General features: G+C 39.3%; 1 protein-coding gene across 17 annotated transcripts in view; it reads left to right on the top strand.

The window, feature by feature from the left end:
* The window catches only part of KCNMA1 (potassium calcium-activated channel subfamily M alpha 1), a 902,086-nt gene that overhangs the window by 868,083 nt on the left and 12,161 nt on the right, over positions 1-21,842 (top strand). For 10 of the 17 annotated variants that reach the window (XM_075072755.1, XM_075072754.1, XM_075072753.1 and 7 more), the window contains 4 exons: positions 2,820-2,950; positions 14,517-14,711; positions 18,069-18,187; positions 20,166-20,390. In XM_075072755.1, the coding sequence (XP_074928856.1) occupies positions 2,820-2,950; positions 14,517-14,711; positions 18,069-18,187; positions 20,166-20,390 (670 nt within the window). Of the gene's footprint in view, positions 1-360; positions 445-2,819; positions 2,951-14,516; positions 14,712-18,068; positions 18,188-20,165; positions 20,472-21,842 lie in introns of those variants that run through there. The other 7 variants (XM_075072751.1, XM_075072750.1, XM_075072749.1 and 4 more) reach the window with 2 other exon arrangements.

Genomic DNA, 21,842 nt, shown 5'->3' with positions numbered 1-21,842 from the left:
AATAAAAGTTGTGTAAGATGCCAGCAGACTTCCCTTCTGCATTTAAAAGGCTACTTGGTTAACCCTTCATGCTCCAAAACTTTTTCAATATTGCACAGTGACATGACACTTGTTACCCTTGAGAATGGGGCAGCTGGTTACCTGGGTATGATTTCCACTCTAGCTATGGATATTCATGTTGTCAAGCTGTTGTCACGTGAAGTGCAGAAGCTTTCATGGCAAATAAAAACTTGATTTGTGGTCCTTTGTCCTTTTTATTTTTCAGTTTTATTTTTTTAGAGCCTTACCTGCCTTACTCCCTTATTTTATTCTCTTTCTGTACTTTCTTCCCCCCCACCCCCCAAATACTTTACTTATTAGCTAAGCCTGGCAAACTTCTGCCTTTGGTTTCAATCAGTCAGGAAAAAAACAGTGGAACCCACATACTAATGATAACTGAACTGGGTAAGAAGTGCCTTTTTCCTTCACATCACTGTCTTCTTTTTTGTTGTGGGTGGTGTTGTTCCTACCATCATCAGCTTTTTCTTTATTTATCTGGCTGTATCAGAGGGGCTACCCTCATGGCACTGCTTTGAATGTGTTTTATTTGTGGTTTTAGTAGAAATTGACTGTCTTGTTCTGGTCTATCTTAATGATTTCTTTTTCACGCAGCATCAGTAAACCTTTGATCACACTCTGACCTGCCGGCTGTTTCCATAGCATCTTCTCACCAATTCATTTTCTTTGGCCTGGGCCCCCCCCTCCTCTCTCTCTTTTTATTTCAGTCTATTGTCTATTTGACTGACATGCCTTAACTCTCACAGGAAGTAAAAAAATAAATAAAAGATTTTTGAAAAAGAAACCCCGGTATCATACTTTCCCTTAAGCTGTTTGTTTTATTTTTTTTTTTGTGGGTAGACCTTTTCTCAGGCTCTGAAGCTAAAGTAGCTAAGCTTCTATGCTGTGTACTCTCAATAAAATGAGATTTCACAAGGGGCTCAGAGCAGGGTTTGATTAGCATTTCCTGTGGTGCAGTGCTGCGCTCTTAAACCTATCCCCATCTAGCCAGGAGACCTTTCATAAAAATCATAGCAGGCTAACTTGCATCAGGAAGATAAAGATATATTCAGGTTTAAACTGCACTTGCAGAATTCACAGAAGATTTGGTGTAAGTTGGAAACTGACTCTGCGTATTGTTAGAAAGTCTGTGTCAAAGTCAGGTATTAGTCTTACGAGTCTGCCAGACAGAAGTGGAAAAAGAGTACTGCTGTTTATAGTTCCTCTCCTCAGCTAGCAAATTAAACAAAGGCACAGTCTTTTCAAAAAGTGTATTTTGAAGTACAACAGACTTTCAACGATATTTTGCTTAGGAGCCCAAGAATAAATTGACATCCACTGGGCAAGATATAGTGTAGATGGAGCTATTTACCAGGATGAAATTCATCTACATCATATAATGGAACCAGTGACTGTATATAGCTCTGAGAGATGTTACTTTTTAGTGGTTATGGCAGGGGATGAGGAATCAGGAATTGTATGTTCTATTCCCAACTCTGCTACTGACTCAGTTTGACCTTGGTTATGTCACAGCCAATTGGTGCCTTAATTTACCCATCTGTAAAATGGGGATAATAATGCTTATCTTCTTCACAGGGCTGTAATATTATAGGCATTGTTCATACTTGTAGAGCTCTTTGAGGCCCTTGCATGAACAGTGCAATACTATACTAGTGAAAGATAGCTGTTGAATAACAGGTAGTCTGATCAAATAAAAGTAACTGTCTCAAGATGATAGTTCAGAAAGGCAGGCATATTTCTAGATAGAGAGTGATCCAACTGAAGTCATGGCAGTAGGATTTGGCTTTTTAGGAGCATCCTTGTCTACTAAAAAATAAACACAGGGAATTTCCAATAACTATGAGAAAAGAAAAGTATTCAATATCCACATTATCAGATGCTGCAAAACTGATAATTTCTCAGACCTGGATGGGAATTGAAATTAAGTTGTCATTTAATTTTTAATAATTTCAAAAGCATTGTTGGTGACGCAAATGATCAGTCTGCACTTTGAGGAGTCCTAATATGGAAAAGAAATGACTTCATCAAATATCATCTGCTTGATAAGATTTGTATCAAGTTGTGTGGCATGGGGCAGGGGTGGGGAGATGAACTCTGGCAACTCAATGAGAATCTAAATATCAAATGTTACCTTGTTTGGTCTTTTCTGCAAAGCAACCATGTTCCTCACACTGCATGGAATAGAATTCGTGGCTAGGGCGGTGAGGCTGTGGCTGAAACCATTTGAAACCATACTATAGGATAGTAGTAGAATTGCAGTGTATTGCTTTTGTATGACAAGCTTGATGCAAGCTGAATGGGGAGCTTCCCTCTTTGGAGCTGCAATTGCATTAACACAGTTCCATCAGAAAAGAATCACACTAGCCTTTGGGTTGAATCAGTCTTTTCGTGGACAAGGGTTATGTCACAAAGTGGACCTGACATTAACGGTTCACTGCATATCCGCGCAGCCCTACCCATTGTATCTTGCCTGTACGGAGGGAAAATGTATGTCAGCACCCTGGTAAATGAGCAGGTGGTGCCAGGAAGGTCGTTTTTATGGCACAGGGATATTCCCCTGTCATACAAGCAAAATAAGGATCAACAGATTTTTAAGTGCATATTTTCACATCCACTTTGATTTCATTTTAAGTGATGTCAAAGACACGAGTCTGTGTTTCCAGACACATGCCGTTGCTTTTTCTTTCTGATTGTGTAGTATGTAAGGTCACATGCTGTGGGCCAAGAAGCATATTCTGATATTTTTGTATTATTATTTTCAGTAAACGATTCAAACGTTCAGTTTTTGGACCAAGATGACGACGATGACCCAGACACAGAACTGTATCTTACACAGCCATTTGCATGTGGAACTGCATTCGCCGTCAGTGTATTGGACTCCCTCATGAGTGCTGTAAGCAAATCAAAACTTTCTCCCCCTTCCCCATCATACAGACCATGGGAGGCTGATGCTGTGTAGCAGCTCCATTGCCACCATGCATACCTTCCCTTAGACCTTCATTACTTTGGATGTGGACTGAGCCCCAGTTCCCCTCAAAGGTATTTAAGAGCATAACTCCTGTTGTCCGTTGGAGTTATGCATGGAAATGCCTTTGAGGATCTGGAGCTGAGCCTCTGTAGCGACTAATCTCTCAGACCCCATAGGATATGTATAGTGGCCTAAGTCTTCAAAAGCAACTGATGGTTTTGGATGGACACTATTTTCAGAAAGACTTGAAAGCCTGGTGGCTTGCAGCAGGGTGTCTCAAACTGACCTTCCAAAAATGGAAGCACTCCAAATCACTAGTCACCCTTGGAAATTTAGGGCATTATCTCTAAAATATGGAAATTGTCTTCTTGCATATCATAACTACCTTGGCAGTTCAGTGTTTCATACATTTTACAGCTTCTAATTATTTTTTGTACTCCTTCATCCATAAAGTGATAGTTCATAGTGACAGGTAACAAACAAAAGGTTTGGCTGTTTAGATCAAATCGGAGGACGGATGCTTCTGGAAAGCTTAATTAAACTGGCTGACTCTCTTGGGTCTGCAAAAGTGGGCTGGAAATCAATGGGAATGGGATTTCTTGAAAGAGTGGATACATCACAGTTCTGGGTCTAACAGCATGCTGTCAGGTTATTCAAATATTTCTGCTTGTATCTGGGACCAAGAATGCAAAAATATAAGAAATTGACATGGGTGTTTTGTTTTTAACCAATTTCAAACCTTGAAACAAACCTATAAAAGGTTTGAGTTACAGTGGAGTTCAAATAAGTAGCTATTTTGCCTAAGCCAGTTTTTGGCCATCCATAGCAAATAAATAGTCGTCGTCTTTTTGAAAACAGGCAGAGAATACTCCCTCAGTATATACAGTCTCTACTTTAACCTAGAGTGGGTCCATTTTTAACTGGTTTAGGCACTCAATTAAAGGACTTCCATTTAAAAACTTTGTACTCTTTATGTGCTAGCAGATTAATGTTGGAGCAGCTTTCTGCAAATGGGCCAAATGGAAAGCAAGCAGTCTAGGCGGTTTTATAGAAACACTGGGAAACTAACACTAGCAATTTACAGATTGATACTTTTCAATGGAAATAGACCTCTTGGGGTAGATGACTGAGAGATGTAATTAATGGAGGAGAATATGAAATGTTGTTTATGATAAGCTCCATTAAGCAGGCATGTTATACTATACCTCTGATTTTAAAGTGTTCAAATGAGTACCCCTTTGGAGACCTTGTTTACTCCTGATTATCCTAATTACAGCTGTTTCAGAAGACTCTTTTGTTGCAGTATCAGCTGTTATAATATGATTACTTTGTAAATTATGTTTTTTAATAGTGCCTTTCATGATCCTGATCAGGGGTCTGTTAAAAAAAGTTAGTTTCCAGCCTTGATTTAAAAATAGAATTTAAGCAGATCAAACTCACTCACAGCCTCCTGATTTACATGTGATAAAGACAGTCTGTCCATGTGAAAGGCAGCTTGTGCACATAAACTGATATTTACCTGTGTGACCTGTGTGCACATAAAATCTTTTTTGTGAGTAAAAATGACTGCATGCCTAAAGCTGTAGCTGCAAACTTAGGGGCTGGTTTGAGAGTCTTTTGTAAATCTGAACCTAAACTTTCAGACTATCCCACTGAATTTAGTTTCATGACACTGGAAATCAGTTGGCTTAAGCCCCAATACTAGAGATAGGCAAACCAATATTTTTTTTTAATAAAAGCCAACTCTACCCTTCACCTAAAAGTGAAACCAAACTTTTGATGGTTCAAAAAAGTTCAGTTAACCATTTTTTTTAAACTTTCTACTACACTTCTGTCCATTTCAGCAACAGCTTGAGACAGATGTAATGAGGTAATCTATCCTCATGGTATTTCATTCCAATAAGGAAGTAATGGTAATCTTATGAGATACCTTGTTCTTGTGAGTTATCAGCCAAATTTTGCAGACTTGACACATTTAGAAAGTCCAGATAAGTATCCGACCAAACTCTAACTCTAAACCATCACTAATAAAATTTTTATGGGTAAAAGGTTTAGCGTTTCCATGTAATACATTGGATCTCTTAAATATGAAGGTCGCAAACTGGCATTTTGAAAGTTGTTCACCTTACCAGACTAAGAAGATTCCTGAATGAAACTGACTTTTAGTATTAGGAGGACACTGATGAGTTCTATCATAATTAAAAGCAGCTAATGAGAGGCTAGAATGAAAATATGATTGACTTGGATCTTTTGGCTTCCATTGTCTAGAAAGCTCTCATTTTCAGACAACATTTAAACATCAGGTCCAGTTAGGTTTCACTAATTTCTTTTCTTCTGTAGCTCCCTTCCCAAAATTGCCATTTAATCAGGTGCCTAAGCATCCTCATCCAAAGACTGTCTCATAATTCAACCCCTGCTGTTTGTTGCTTCACTTACTTATTGAAAGGCTAATCCTTCTATTTATTACAGGCATTCCCAGAGTAACAGATAGCAATGTTGCAGACACGATGCCATTGCTTTATTGTGCAAACACTAGAAAGATAAATTATAAGAGAATAATTGCGTTTATGCTTAGATAACTCACAATGGACTATTACAATTTAGAAACATTTCCTTTGAGCACAGTCAGTTTATTCTTCACAAAGTAAATGTGACTATTTTCCCTTCTAAATAGCTAGCTGCCAATGACATATCTGTTCATGAACTCTGTCTTCTTTCTTCTGCAAAGATCCTTTTCTTTGTCAAACTTCATTCATTCTTAAGTGGTTAAACAATATGATGGGTAACCACCCTCTGAAGTCAGGGAAACGATTGTGATGCCAGAAATAGAGAATTCTGATTTAGAGTGAATCCCTGTTTATTTCTTCTATTAGAATTATTTGCCAGTCTTCATTTGCCATACCAGTGCTGTCTCCACTTCCCACCGCTTTGCTGATGTGGGCAAGGTCACTCTCTCCTCCACTCCTGGAAGGCTTTCCACTGTTCAAGCTATAGGGTGGAAAAGGAACTCTCCCTCCTCTGCCTAGCGGTCAGATGGGTGAGGTGTCCATCTTTCCTTTTCTCCTATGCCTCTGTTGGGGTGATGGGAAGAAGAGATGCTCCACATTTTTTTTCTCTACCCAAAAAAACGGCATCCTGTCATTTCCCACACCACCTGATCCTCTGGCTCGGTAGTATCCACTTTGTCTGGCAGTTTGCTTTTTGTGACCCGACCTCTACTTGTACTGCCTGAATTCAAGCATTGATCCATAATATTCTACAGGATTGTGGGACCAGCATGAGTCATACTTTCACTACACCAGCAATTCAATAAGAGGGAAGTCCTTTATCACGTGCCAGTTCACTTCGAGACTTGAGTAGGGTCTTCAGAATTACATCAACTATATTGATTCAATTACTAAGTTGACTACTAAATTGATTGCAACTAAATCTATGGGGAAAGCCCGTAAAGTTAGTAGGTCTGTAATTGGTGTTTGTTGTGTAGCATGGTTGGGCAAAAGCTATATTAGCAGGGGAGAGGCTGGGATTAGCAGAGGAATAGTAAAAGAGGTTACAGGAGGTACACGCTGTTTTCTCCCACTGTGCTCTTTGCTGTGAAGTTTTTCATTGTGAAAGGGGGAAGTAGTGCCCCTATTTTTAGTTGCTTTTAAATTTTACTCCTTGATCTCTGCAGAATATAATTAAATTCTTAGTAATGCAAACCCACTGCACTGGGTGCAGCACGTGTATGTGAACTGCTCACATTCTCCTCTCACTTACCCAGTGGAAGTCTGGCATATGATGTAAATGGAATTAATGCCAGTGTAAAACGGGGATTAAATAAGAGAGCAAAAAGGCCCATCCATCTGCATTTCTTTCTTATCTGTATCAACAATGGAATTACGCACAAGATGACTTCATTTCTAGCTACAAAATATATAGTTCCTCCACACGCTAATCCTGCCTGCGCAGGTTTCTTAGCATCTTCAGCAAACATGGGGTGGGCAGACAAGAATGGTTTGGTTATTGATAATAAGGAAGTACTTTTTACTTTAGGACTTGGGTCTGTAGCAAGGTGCGACTCACCAGTGCGGCACCTCCTACTGGTTGTCCTGGGAATTAGCTCTTTACCAGCCTTTGAGCACCCTCTGCTGGCCACCTGCCTCACGTCCCCCGCCTCACCATGTCCCTCCCAGAACCTGAATGCCCCTTTACCTTGGGGTTCTTCCCCAGCAGTACCCGCACACTCTAGGTCTCCCCTCCCAGGCGAACTCCAACCCTCTATACCAGGGGTAGGCAACCTATGGCACGCGTGCCGAAGGCTGGACACGAGCTGATTTTCAGTGGCACTCACACTGCCTGGGTCCTGGCCACCGGTCTGCAAGGCTCTGCATTTTAATTTAATTTTAAAGGAAGCTTCTTAAACATTTTAAAATCCTTATTTATTTTACATGCAACAATAGTTTAGTTGTATATTATAGACTTAGAGACCTTCTAAAAACGTTAAAATGCATTACCAGCATGCGAAACCTTAAATTAGAGTGAATAAATGAAGACTTGGCACACCACTTCTGAAAGGTTGCCGAACCCTACTCTATACCCACCTTGCCTCAGTGGCTTCTACCAGTCATCACCTAGCCCCCTTTCACTGGGGCCAGACCGTAATCTCTAATGGACACTGATCATTGGCAAGGGGGCTGGACCTGCTGCCTTTCCCTGCAGCCCCAGTACCTCCCTAGGCATTCCTGTCAGGTCTCAGCTCAGCCTGCCTTTTCGCAAGCACTGCTCTGTCCAAGGTACTCTTTGCTCCTCTAGGCAGCTAGGTCCATCTCTGTCCACAGCTAGAGAGAGAGACTGACCCAGCACCTCCCTTAGGCCTTCTTATACTCCCAACCCAGCCCTGATTGGCTCCCGGGGCAGCCCTTTCCTAGGGCTGTTTTTAACATCTTCCACACCAGAGCGGGGTGACTGTCCTGCTACAGGGTCCCATCCCAAACTCCTGGGCATTTCACCTGATACAGATTTTAAGTATGATAATAGCTATTCTTAAACAAGGCTGCCAAACCTTTACTATGTCTCTGGAATAGACATCAGCCTCTGCTAGAGTTTTTCATTATATTTTGTTCTAAGTATTTGATTTGCCTTAAACATCAACAAACCAATACAAAAGCATGGAAAGCTATATACATACACTGCTCTTCCCTGTTAATCAAAGCATGTTCTCACACTACGCTTGTTTACAGCAAAATGTAAAGCCAAGGTTGCAAATAACCTCTCAGACACAGTGCATTTAACAAAGCTTTACACTTGTGGATGAGGTATATATGCTAAGATTTTCAAAAATCATGAGACTTAAGATATCTTAAAGGAATCTGGAAATCAGGCCCCCGCTGAGATGTGCCAAACTGACCACCCAAAATCACTAGTGACTTTTGAAAGTAAGTCTTGGCCATCGTCTGTAGCTCTAGAAGGCAAAAGAAAGTGCAGGATGCAAAAATGCCACTTGCCCTAACAAGAATCTTTTATCGCTGTGAAGTGATTCCCAGATATCTTGATTCTGGTTGGCATTCATTTTGCTAATAAGGCTACAAAAAATACTCCCATACAGAGCTTCCAGTGCTTTAGCATCATTTCTATACATACCACTGGTAGTGGGATTGGTGTAGCTTCATCAGTACAAAAGTGTCTATTCAGAGCCAGATCATGAGACTTAACTTTGAATTTCCTGGCATCTATTGCTCTCTGTTAGAACCTTAATTTTTTTTAAAAATATATTCTATTAACATCAGTCCTTTTTTCCTTATACAATCAGAAAGATCACATGGGGGCAGAGAGTTGTGAAGAGTTAGAGGCAACTTAGCAGTAGAACCTCCAAGGTCCTTTACAATCTCATTTATTCAGAAAAGGAAATGTTTTAACTTATGAGATGGACATTTTGAAACATTAGACTTTTCTATTTTTGTATCCTGCCGTTCAGAAGGATTAGCAGGTAGTAAAACATCCCCTTACTCAGAGGACTCACAATATCCCTTAATAGTCTGGGTGGTATTTTTAAAATGTAGTATAATATAAAACATTGTTCTTTCACCTTTGCTTTGGACCTCTCCCAAGGGCCTGTTCAGGATTTGGTTAATGAGTTTAGCTCTGTAATTCCCCATATATGGATATGCATTCACTTGAAACAAATGCTATTCATTTGACAGAATGCATCATGTAAGGAAAAACAAGCAAGTTAAAATATCTGCCTGAAATGGAAGCGAAATAACTATTATATTTTTTTCCTTTAAAAAAAATTACCAAAGTAGCAAACATAAAAAAAATGGCAGCTATGACATGGAAAATGACAATTTTAGAGTAGTTATAAACGAAAGGCAAAATGTCATTAAAGTTAAAGCAATGTTATTAAAAGATGTGTTAATTTTCAGTTAAATTTTCTGTAAAAGCCCAATTAGTTTAAAAGGCTTGACAGCATTAACTGCAAAACATAAGCTTTGGTAATTATGCTTTAACAAACTGGAAAGCAGTCCCAGAACACTTAAACGGCTGCAACAGAATTCAGTCGCATGGGCTAGGTGGCACTGCTAGCTCAGATATCCATTTGCTTGTCAGTTATACATGGTATAGCATCTATGATGCATTTCCTTTTCTCATTACTCAGCACTGTATCCAGTGCACGTTCTCAGACTGCTATAATAATGTTATCACGACACCCAATGCAGGCTACCATTAGTAAAAGCAGCAGAAAAGTGTTCTTCAGTGATGATCATACAATTAACAAAAGGAATTTGCATTTCTTACTGAAAAGTAGCCTGTTACTTTGAATGCTACAGCACTGTTCCAACAACATTCAACACATAGTTCCCATACAAGTGCTGGCATATCCAGGTCTTGTATCCACCCTCAGAGTGAGCAGATCACACTCACATTACTTTTTAGTGTATTATTATTTCAAAGGAAGTGGAGATCAGCCAGGCCAGATTTTTTTTTAACCCTTTAGCTTCTGATTCTATGAGGTGACGTGTGCTCCACAGTGGAAAGGTTTGAAGGAGGGCCTGCGACTCATGGGAGTTGAGAGCATGCAAGCTTAGGCAGTGTTAACAATCTCTAACCATCCAGAAGGCATGCTAGACTCCTGTTCACCTAGGATGCTTTCTGCTTGGTCACAGGACAGGAGGACCCCATTCTCAAAATTAGAATATTTTTATTCAACAACAGCAGCATAAACAAAAACTGCACTCATCTATCAGATTAAATAACAACCACATCGTGTGAAACCCAGAGTAAACTATTGTTCAAAGATAAATGTTGTCTGCTTTCCAAATAAATGTCTTAGCTTTGCCTTGACATTTGTCTAGCAGTGGGAGACCATTCTCCTGTGACAGCATTCTGTTCCATTGACAGGGGGCCTAATTCTGCTCTGAATTGGATCAATTTTACACCACTGTAAATCCATTGAGTCCCATGGGCTTGCTCCTGGGATCAGAATAAGGCCTATTATTTCTTACTTTGACACATTTAATGATTTTGTGACAGGTGCAATACTTAATATATTCTTTTGCCATTGCTTCACAGTTTAACATGAGTTATTTAGTGAAGTGAATGTTGTGTTTTCAGCCTAATGTCATCAGTTCCTCCCTCCCCCCCTCCAGTCGTCTTTTCTCAAAATTAAATATGCCCAGGCTTTTTTAAATCCTTTCCTCAAAAGTCCAGCTTTCTAGACCTGGTATCATTCTTGTAGCTATCCTCTCGACACTCTCCAATTTGCCTCTCCCCTTTCTTAAAGTGTGCCTAGAACTGGACACAGTGCTGTAGCTGAGGCTTCACCAGTGCCAAGCAGAGTAGAACTAACACCTCCCATGTCTCACACGTGACTCTCCTAGAACTATGTTACTCTTTTCAGCAGTTGCATCACATTGTTGGATCATAGAAAATTTGTGATCCATGAGAATCCCCATGTCCTTTTCAGCAGTAGTACCACTAGCCAGTTATTCCCCATTTTGTAGTTGTGCATTTGATTTTTCCTTCCTAAGTTTAAGATTTGTCTTTTACTGAACATCATCTTGTTGATTTCAGACCAATTCTCCAATTTGTCAAGGTCATTTTTTACTTCTAAGACTGTCCTCCAAATTGCTTGCAACTCCTTCCAGCTTGCTGTCATCTGTAAACTTTATAAGTATAATGATCACGTTATTATCCACATAATTAATGAAAATATTGACTAGTACCACATCCAGGACAGACCCCAGCAGGACCCCAATCAATACAACTTCCCCACCTCCCAATTTGTCAGCAAACCCTTGATAGCTATTCTTTGGTCTTTGAGCCAGTTCTTTACCTATCTTACAGAAAATACATCTAGCCTGCATTTGCTAGTTGCTTATGAGAGCGTCATGTTGGACCGTGGCAAAGGCCTTAATAAAATCAAGAGCTATCATGTCTACTGCTTCCCTGCATTCACTAGGCCAGTAACCTTGTCAAAGATGGAAAATTGGTTGGTTTGGCATGTTTTGTTCTTGACAAAGTCATGTTGGCTATGCCTTATAACCCTATTATCCTCTAGGTGCTTACAAAAAACTGATTGTTTAAAAAGTCACTCCAATATCTTTCCAGGTATCAAAGTTAGGCTGACTGGTCTATAATTCCCCCAGTTCCTTTTTTAAAAGATAGGTGCATATTTGCCCTTCTCCAGTCCTCTAGGACCTCACATGTCTTTCAAAGAGTTGCTTATGGTTCGGAGATTACCTCAGCTAGTTTTATAAGTACTCTAGGGTGAATTTCACCAGGCCCTCCCAATCCAAATACATCTAAATGTTCTTTAACCTGTTCTTTCCGTATTTTGGATTATGAGTCTTCCTGCTTGTTGTTAAGGTCACCATTACCCTTTATAGTAATGATTGAAGCAAAGTAAGCATTAAACATCTCAGTCTTTAGTTATGAGCGCTCCTTAAGTAGTGGACCTACACTTTTCTTGGTCTTTCTCCTAATGCATTGCTTTTTATGTCCCTTGATAGATGTAATTCATTTTGTGCTTTAGCCTTTCTGATTTTGTCCCTAAATGCTTGTGCTATTCTTTTGTAACCAGCCTTAGCAAATTGTCCATATTGACACTTTTTGTAGGATTCCTTCCTTTTTAGATTATTATAGGGACCCTGATGGAGACATGTTGGTCTCTTCCTTCATATCTGGAGCATTTGGCTTTAATAAGAAACTGCCAGCTCTCCTCAGCTCCTTTTTTTCTTACATTTTCTTCCCATGGGACCTTAGCTAGCAGTTAGTCTGAAGGCTGTTGTCCTTATTCTGCTGCTCTAATGCCTTCCTTTCCTTAAATTCATTTTATGGTCACTTTCACCCAAATTGTCTTCAACTTTCAGATTTGCAACCAGTTTCTTCCTAGTCAGAATCAAGTCTAAAGTGGCTGCCCACTTGGTTACTTCTGAAGCAAGAAGTTGTCCCCAGCACATTCCAAGAACTTACTGGCCATTTTGGCATCTTACTTTTCCATCAGAAGTTCCCCATTACTACCCAGTCTCGTGTGTTGGAAATTTCTGTTGTTTGTTCTAGTAATGCTTCATCCACCTCCTGTGCTGGTGATCTATCATAGGCCCTTATCATGATGTCTTGCTTGTTTTCCTCACACACATATTTGAGTCTGCCTCTCACCTCCTTCTGGCCATCAGAACAAGTGAATGTATTTGTGATGTATAATGCAACCTCTTCCCTTACTGTCTTTCCTGAAGAAGCTGTACCCTCTAACCCTCTAATTATCCCACCAATTCTCAGTGATACCAATTAAGTCATAATTTATCATACTATCACTATAATCCTATTATTCAGGATTCTCCTCCCCCCCAATAGTCTCCTTTGCTTCTGATTACTCATAATCATACCCCCTTGGAAGTGATCATAAAATGTCCTTTGTTGTTTCCAATTTTTAAACATTTAAGTATATGCTCCACTTCCCCTTAGATTAGTAAACAAATATCACATTTAGGGGCAATTCTGATCAATCAGGTAAATACATGCATACAGTAGGCAAAGCACAGTAATACTTGTCTAGGAGTATATAATTACTAAAAGGATAAATCTGGTTATTTTGTTCCACTAGATAGTTTGTATTTATCTAGACTGGATTTTTTTTGTAATTTGGACAACATATGTGAGTATAAAACAGCAGGGGCCTGAAGTCATGAAAATGAAGATTTCAGCTCACTATTGAGATGAAAAAATGTTCATGGTGGTCAAATCTGAAAAATAAAACTGAGATTATGAGAGTCTAAGAGAAATGCTGAGGGTAATGAGGATAAGGCGCTGGTCTGGAAGCTAACTCTACTCTCTGACCTCCTGTGTGACCTAAGACAAGTCACTTCACCTCTGTGTGTCTGTTTCCCCATCAGTGGAATGTAAATAGTGATGCTTCACTGTCTTTGTAGTAAGCACTGAGATCAGCGGATGAAAAGTACAATTTGAGGATTAAGTATTAATAGCCATCTGGTCTAACTTCCACAGTAGGCAATAAGGCAAGTCCTTTCCCCCCAAGAGATTTATATTAATCTTTTTCTCCTAATCTGCTTCTTTATGTGCAAGTTTTCTAAAAACACATGACATCAGTAGGATTGGAAGTAATAGTGGCTGATTTTGGGGGGTGGTCATTTTTTGTGTATTCTGTTTTTAAACAGAGCATGTTGTCAGTACACATTGTATAGTGTAGGTATTTAATTGAGTATCTTTGAACTAGACGAGTATACTTTTAAATGAACTTGAAAATCATTCATCTGGCATTAAATTAATATTTAAAATGCCCATTGTTTGCCTGACAGACAATGCTACAGATGCTGGCAAAATGTCAGTGTGGAGTAAATCTTCCCTAATAAACCACACTTACCCTATACCCTAGAGTTTTTTAAAAGGACCACCAGGATCCCAAACTCATCATACATTTATCTGGAATGAACTCAAAATGTTTAATTGATACATGCTTATGTCTGAACACTGTCAAGTCTCGTAATAAGATGTTTAGTGCAATACATCGGTCAGACTGCTAGAGTCCAGCCACAGTAATAAGTAATGACATTTGCAGCACAAAGGCACCTCCCCAACGAATTGGTGACAAGTATAAAAAGGCAATCTAGCCCATGTACGCTTTAAATGTGGTTTGAATTTTACAATTACATGTCCTAAAGCCTGTTATTAGACATGAAGGCAATGAGAAGGAAAACAGTCATTGCATCACTACTAACACCAATTATAGGAAACATAAATCATTCAAATTTTTGTTCTTTAATAAAAATCAGCCTGAATTGGTGTTTAAAAGGCAGGATCTAGTGTAGGAGCCTAATGGGATAGAAGAAAATAGAGTAATTGGAGGCTGCTGTCTTTTCATTTTCGATGTAAAATTATTTGAAGAGACAGCCAAGAACTTTAAACAGCAGAAACCCAGAAAACTTGTAATTTGGATGTCTTCAGTTGTGACTTTAATGGTGTTTGCTTAAAGAGCTTTCTTTTATCTCTGCAGACATACTTCAATGACAATATCCTCACATTGATACGGACTTTGGTAACAGGAGGAGCCACACCAGAGCTGGAAGCGCTGATTGCTGAGGAGAATGCACTGAGAGGAGGCTACAGCACGCCCCAGACACTTGCAAACAGGGACAGGTGTCGAGTTGCTCAGTTGGCTTTGTATGATGGGCCATTTGCAGACCTAGGGGTAAGATCATAAAAGAAAAGTAATATCAAGGCAGCCGTTCCATAACTGTTTCACTGTCTGCTCAATTTTTTAAAAATCGTTTCCATAACAATGAACATGGTGTCCTCTTTTTTAATTTCTCTCCTGAAAGCCATGGAGTCCTCTTGAAATTTTGGGTAGATCTGGTGATACATTGTTGCTCTGAGTACCGAACTGCCCCTACCCTGATTAAGAAGTGGCTATGCAGGCTGAAACCAGAAATGACAATATAAAAGATATAGTTTCTGTAAGGAGTTCCTCAGGTCCCTTCAGTGGCAGCATCCTCCAAATCTATTCTGCTAATTTTTTTTCAGAAAGATGCTAAAATTGCTTCATAGAGCCAGTCCCATTAAAAAAAAACCCAAACCTGTAGTTCTCCACAGTGTCCAAAGGAATGCGTGAGACGATTTGGATAAAATAAGAGCTGACCCGAAACCCTCTTTCTAAAGGTGAACTAAACCTGAATCTTTGTGGTGATTTGATAGGTTTATTAGCATTTTTTTCTGTGTGTGCCCCTGAACTTCCTGGTTTTTGCTAAGACCAAGAACATCAGCTTGAATATACAGCAGGGAAGATTATATTGTGTTGTTTCCAACCTGTCTGAAATCCATACATGCAAAAAAATCATGTGAGAACCTCTTTCTGATTTTCACAGCCCAGTACCCAAAATTTAAGAAGTTCTCAGTTTCAGTAAGCATCTAGACATTTATTTGAACCAAACCGAGTAGCTGTATCTTATAAATCTTGCTCATGCTTTTCCGGAACATCCATTTCACCATTCATGGTGTTACAGGTTGACCTTCATTATAAATTAATCAGATTTTCTCTGATTTCATGGAACACAGTACTCCATTCTCCATGATCAGAACTGGTAAATGCAATCTTAAATCAATGGACAGGCTACAAAATTACACACACACAGCCAATCACCCTCATTTACTGCAAAAAGTCAAAGGAAGATTAAAAAAAAGATTTTTAAACTTGAATATCTTGATAGGATGAACAGATCCTTAATTTGGATACTTAGATTAACATTTAGGCAAGTAAAACAGCATTTCCTGCCAGAGTATTGATACTTGGGTAGTTAATTTCAGCCTACCTTGAATACCCACGGAATAACAAAGTTATTTCTGTAATTTCCCTTATACAAAGTCTCGAGTTGCTGCTATTATGTTCCACCTCTGAACTGACTACATTTCACTGTTGGGTGAATAAGCCGCATTAGTATGTGGGTCAGTCATACTGTTGCATTGGCCAGCTGTCTGAAACATTCATTAATTTGGTCAAAGTACTAATTCTTCTTTAATAAAATAACTAGAGCTACTAGGCAAAGGAAAGATGTGAACAAATTGGAGAAAGTCCAGAGCATAGCAACAAAAAATTCTAGAAAACATGACCTATAAAGGAAGATTGAAAACGTTAGGTTCTTTTAGTGTGGAGAAAAGAAGACTGAGGGAGGACATGATAACAGTTTTTAAGTACACAAAAGGTTGCTACAAGGAGGAGGCAAAAAAAATGTTGTTCTTGTCATAGTCTTACAGGTTAAAAAGCAACGGGCTCAAATTGCAGCAAGAGCAGTTTATGTTGGACATTAGGAAAAAACTTCCTGTCAGGGCAGTTAAGCACTGGGAAAAATTGCCTAGGGAGGTTGTGGAATCTCTTTGGAGATTTTTTTAAGAGCAGGTTAGACAAACACCTGTCAGGGATGGTCTAGAAGATAATACTTATTCCTGCCTTGAATGCTGGGGACTGGACTATAAGACCTCTTGAGGTCTCTTCCAGTCCTGCAATTCTATGATTTAATGGTCAAATGTTTGAAAGTGGGGATCAGGCCTTTGACCAAATGCTGCAGCATTCAGCTAAAAGTTGGCCATTAAATTAAGTAACCTAAACATATCTTATTTTCACTCAGTAACTACAAATATTGTTGCAGCTCCAGCTCTACATTGAGCTAACTTCCCCAGGAGGGTTACATTAGATAAGATAAAGAATAGTTTTTAGAAGGGATATAAACTTTTAAACTTCTGGGCATAAGACAGACACTAATGGATGGATTAGGAACTTCTGCAATGGTCAAGTTATTCTATCATAGTCCACGATACACCTCCCTTGGGAGCACCAGAGATAGGCTATTGGACAAGACAGACCCCTTGTCTTATGCACTATGGCAATTGAGATGTTGTTATATTCTGAGAGTTCCAAGACACTGGGATTCCATGGCTGTTTGACAAAATTGAATGAATTTGACATCATAACTGTAGTGTAATTTTACTAAAAACACATACCATGCAATAGTTTTTATATGAATATTTTAGCTGCAGCCAATATTGTGTCATCTGATGCAACAGAATTCTGGTTTGTCTAAGTCACTGTACAGTATTATAAACAGGGACTTCATTCATAGGAGTCCTGAGTTCTGTTCTAAGCTATGCCACTGTCTCCATATGGGAGAATCTACAACAATCAGTGAACTCCTCTGTAGAATGGGTATACTAATTACTTAAACTCACCCTATCTGTATTAGAAGTGCAATTAATATCACAAGATAACAGGAAAACACTGAGTTAGGTTTTGGAGGCTCAACTGTTTATCCTGCTGCCATATAACTGCCCTTAACTAGCACCCTTCACTCATAGCTCTCAAAGTGTAGACACACAAACTGGAAAGAATTAATACCAATTCTCAGTATGGTACTGAGCTTGAACTTCAGCTGGAGTGCATCAGTTGAGCTACGCCAATATACAGTAGCTGAAATCTGCCCCATCATGTCTAAGAGCAAATGAATTATATCTACCCAAATGAAGCTTAATTGTTAACTCTTGATAATCCAATGGATTACTTATGAAATTAACAGAATTTTAAAAGGATGACTATTTTATTAGAGCCAATTAATTCATTATTTCAAACCAGAACTTGTGGGGGGATATTTTCCCCTTCATCTCCATCATCTACAAATTACGCTTTTTGCCAGGTTCTCAAGCAGCACCACTTTGATTTTCTTTCACAACATGCATACTTTCAAAATGGAAGCAAAAAAGTCACACATTCTTTATCATCATTTTGTTGAGACCATGTTTCTCTCAAATGAGTGAACATCTATTCTCTGTCCCCAAATCTTATTCTTCCAGTTAAAATCAGAGTCACTGATTGCAAGTTCCTATCAAATAAAATCACTGGATAACAACATCCTATACATATAGTTTTGCAATTCAACATTTAGATTAGGGACTTTCTTGACTAATTGTTTCTCGTCTGTGACAGGTAAACAACAAATTGTGATTCTGTTCCAAGGTGTGAAACAGACTGAAAATACCTCCCCCCCTTTGTTTTGTCTCCTAGGATGGTGGTTGTTATGGAGATCTGTTTTGTAAAGCACTGAAAACATACAATATGCTTTGTTTTGGAATTTACCGATTGAGGGATGCACATCTAAGCACACCAAGCCAATGCACTAAACGGTATGTCTAGACTTTTACTTCATTCTTCCTGCTGTGGACAATCCAGATTCCTTTTACAGGGCACAAATATGTTTAAACAGTTTTTGCCATTCCCCAACCATTTTCTGTATGACTGTGACACAAATACCTCTTCCAATTCTTTGGTGAGCCTTAGTGGAACTCTAATCAAATCAAGCCATACCGCAGAATATTGTTTTATTTGACAAAAATGAAGTCGCAGTGTAGCCCTGGTGGTTACATAAACAAGGGTGGCTGAGGTAATGTCTTTTATTGGCCCAACTTCTGTTGGTGAAAGAGAAATGCTTTTGAGCTCTTCTAATGACATGGTAATTTAAATACTCTGCTCAGATAGCACCATATCTTTAATTGCATCCTTACTTAGTCTCATTTATGATAACCCAAGATATTTTACTTACAATTTGGGGGTGGGGGTAGAAACAGACTTTACTGTTAGCTATATTTAATCAGCAGTAAATTAGTGTCATTAATATAGTCCTGTTGATGTTCTAACCTGCTTTATTACATAAATTTAACCTCTTCTGTACTTAGATAATAGTAGCCACAGTTTTCTCTGTGAGGGGGCTCAGACTGTGAGAAGCACAGTTCTCAGAGCAATATCATAGCCAACATCCTCAGTAAAACTTTCCCATCGGTTTCCTGTTTGGGCTAGGTTCATTTGCCTTCAGTTAATTAATCAAGACTTGGTTTCTGCGCAATGAAAAACATATAGATCCCCATCTTAATGCCATATTCTGATTGCACAGAAATCATCAAGACAACATTTCCATGGGCTTCAGTGGGAGCAGGATCTGGGCCAATGTATGCATCAAAGAGGACCATAGTCACTTAGGCCACTACATCATCTGGCCATCAGTTTGCTAAGCTTCTATGAGTAGAGGGTTTTACTTTACTAGATGATAACAACATCACACAAACCCCACTGTAACAGGCCCTAATCTGCTCATTCACACGCTGCAGAAAGACTCACAACTGAATGGGTATGGCAAATAAGCAATCCTCTCTGAGGTGGTTCCTCCAAGTTTGGACTTGGGACATCTTGGATAGAGCAGTGCAATGAAACTTTGGTTGTCACTTTGCTAGCTATTCTGTGGATCAGGAAGATACTTCAATCTCCAAGACTGCCAAGGCAGATCTCTCATAAGCACTAAATTCACTTGGAGAAAAAAAAATGGTGAGGCCAAATTGTGGCATTCTTGATCAGTTTGTAATGATTTCTTACATAAGCAAAAAATTCCCATTGACTTACTCGCATAAATACTTACTGAATAGTTGTGGACTGAGTAAGGCGTCAATCTACGATTATCAGTGATGTAAAAGAAAAAACATAATTTTGCTCTTGGATACCGCGTGGGGCCTCCCTTCTGAAGTCAGTGAGCACCACATGTATGCAGAATTTCATTGAGAGAGTTTCTAAGCTACCCTGGCCTTGTACGGAGTTGTTTGACATCGTGTCTTCAGGTTAATTGGCAGTTTTTGTTTACAGCTGCAAATGTAGGTGTTGTTTTTCTTGCATTTATAAATGCGCCTCGAGATCATGGAGACAATGTTTAGCCTTACTGCAGTGTTTATGAATTTATTTTTCACACATCGCATATACACATTCATTGTAAAAGAACATCTTTTTTCCCCTGTAGTGCTCCTTAACAGTACTTAAATAGCCCACCCTGGACCACACTTAATTTTTTTACTAGTGCATTGCTGCTGGTTCTTGAGCATTCTAGACTTCCCCACCAAAGTGGTGGAATGAGTTCCAAAGGTGAGGGGACCATGTGGAGAATATTTGGCTCAGAAGCCTCCACTGATTGTGGCAGCATGACACAGGTGATCTCTGAGTAGGTTCCAAGTTCATTATACAAGCTAAATTCGTATGACAGCTAAAAGTGCAAAATTTCAGATAAATGTTGCTAGAGGAGATTTTAACGCAAATCTAAAGCCACTTTCTTCTTTTCTTTTCCAGCTATGTTATCACAAATCCACCATATGAGTTTGAGCTTGTGCCCACAGACTTGATCTTCTGTTTGATGCAATTTGACCACAATGCTGGCCAGTCCCGGGCCAGTCTCTCTCATTCCTCCCATTCTTCCTACTCCTCCAGCAAAAAGAGCTCATCGTTTCACTCTATCCCATCGACAGCAAACCGACAGAACCGCACCAAGACTCGGGACTCCCGGGAAAAACAGAAGTATGTGCAAGAAGATAGACTTTGATATGTGTACCCACCCTACTGTGTGTGCATCTGCCACCCATTCCTCCCAGTTGGTGTTTCCCTAGGGAGTTCTCCTTTTTTGTACACACATTTTACATATCTATGACAGTGTGCATGTAATTATCATTTTTATTTCACCACCATAAAACCCTTAAGCACAACAGCAACAAAGCAGACGGACCAATGATGCTAAGGGGGGGGAAAAAACCTAAACCCATAGGCATGCCAAAAACATAAATAACTCACCATAGCAACTACTCTACATATCAGAAGATGTTTGGCATGAACAGTTGATGTCAGAGTTACACAAAGAAAGTTATTTAATGCAGAAGTGTTGCTGTATTGGGGTTTAAACATACACAAGAAGTTAGTACCTTTATTTGAAGCTTAGAAGGCTTACCCACTGAAAAAAACCAAACTGATTGTTTCACTGTCAAAGCTGAAATAACATAAGGCTTTCACCATTTGTATAGATTATTAAGCACCTGCTCTATACCAAAGTAACAACATCACAGACTTGTATAAGGACGTTCTTTAAAATACTGTCCTTTTAGAGGGAACATCTCCTCCCTTTAAACTATGAAGTTTTCCAGGCATGGAGTTGTAAAACTCTTTAAGTTTTTAAAAAAATGTCTAATAGCATGTTAAATTATTAGTCTTTCTATTTATACTGCCATATGAGTAGCTATATTTTCTTTCACTTTTGACATTTGGGATGAAAAGCCATATGTTTCTTGGATGTAAATCATTAAAACTGCTTTCCCAGTACTTTTACATCTTTGAAAAGGTAACTAATTCACCTTATGTACAGAAAGTATTTTTCCATGTTTAAGTATCAGTCTTCAGGGGCCTTTAACTTAGTCAAGTTTGGTATAGACCCTTCAGTAAATGCCCTAATTAATGGAAATCCTGGACTGTGTTCTGGTTTGTGAAGGGTGCATGCCAGCAATGCTTTTGGAGGGGTACAAGGGAGAAGGAGCTTCTCTGTGGGCCTTCAGCATAAGAAGCTGTGAAGGAGTGCGTAATGAAGGATGTCCCACACATTAACCTATATGTATTCCCAAACCAAGTAGCGGCTACTCGAGGGGGGGCGGGGGCAGAAGGAAAGATGCTGTGTGCTAGGCTGCTCCTAACCACACTATTGGAGGCTGGGGCGGAGTATTGTAATACTTGCAGTGCAGCTGCCTCGCCTTCCCTGCTCTTGACAGAATTTAGATTACTTACCAGTTAGTTAGCTAAGCTAAAGTTGTGGCTGAAAATTAAATACAATAAAGAAAGGACACCTAAGAATGTATTTTCAAACCTATTTTAAATGCTGTTGGGAAGAGCATGCCATGAAATCATATCCCCCTACTTCATTTGTGATTGGCTGCCGAACACAGAAGGTGTGTCTCTAGGAAATATATGCAAAGCAGGCAGAGGAGGAGT

Source organism: Chelonoidis abingdonii, chromosome 15 (assembly GCF_003597395.2).
Source record: "Chelonoidis abingdonii isolate Lonesome George chromosome 15, CheloAbing_2.0, whole genome shotgun sequence".
NCBI lineage: Eukaryota > Metazoa > Chordata > Testudines > Testudinidae > Chelonoidis > Chelonoidis abingdonii.
The sequence above is the reverse complement of the archived record's forward strand: the minus strand, read 5'-3'. Positions and strand labels throughout refer to the sequence as shown.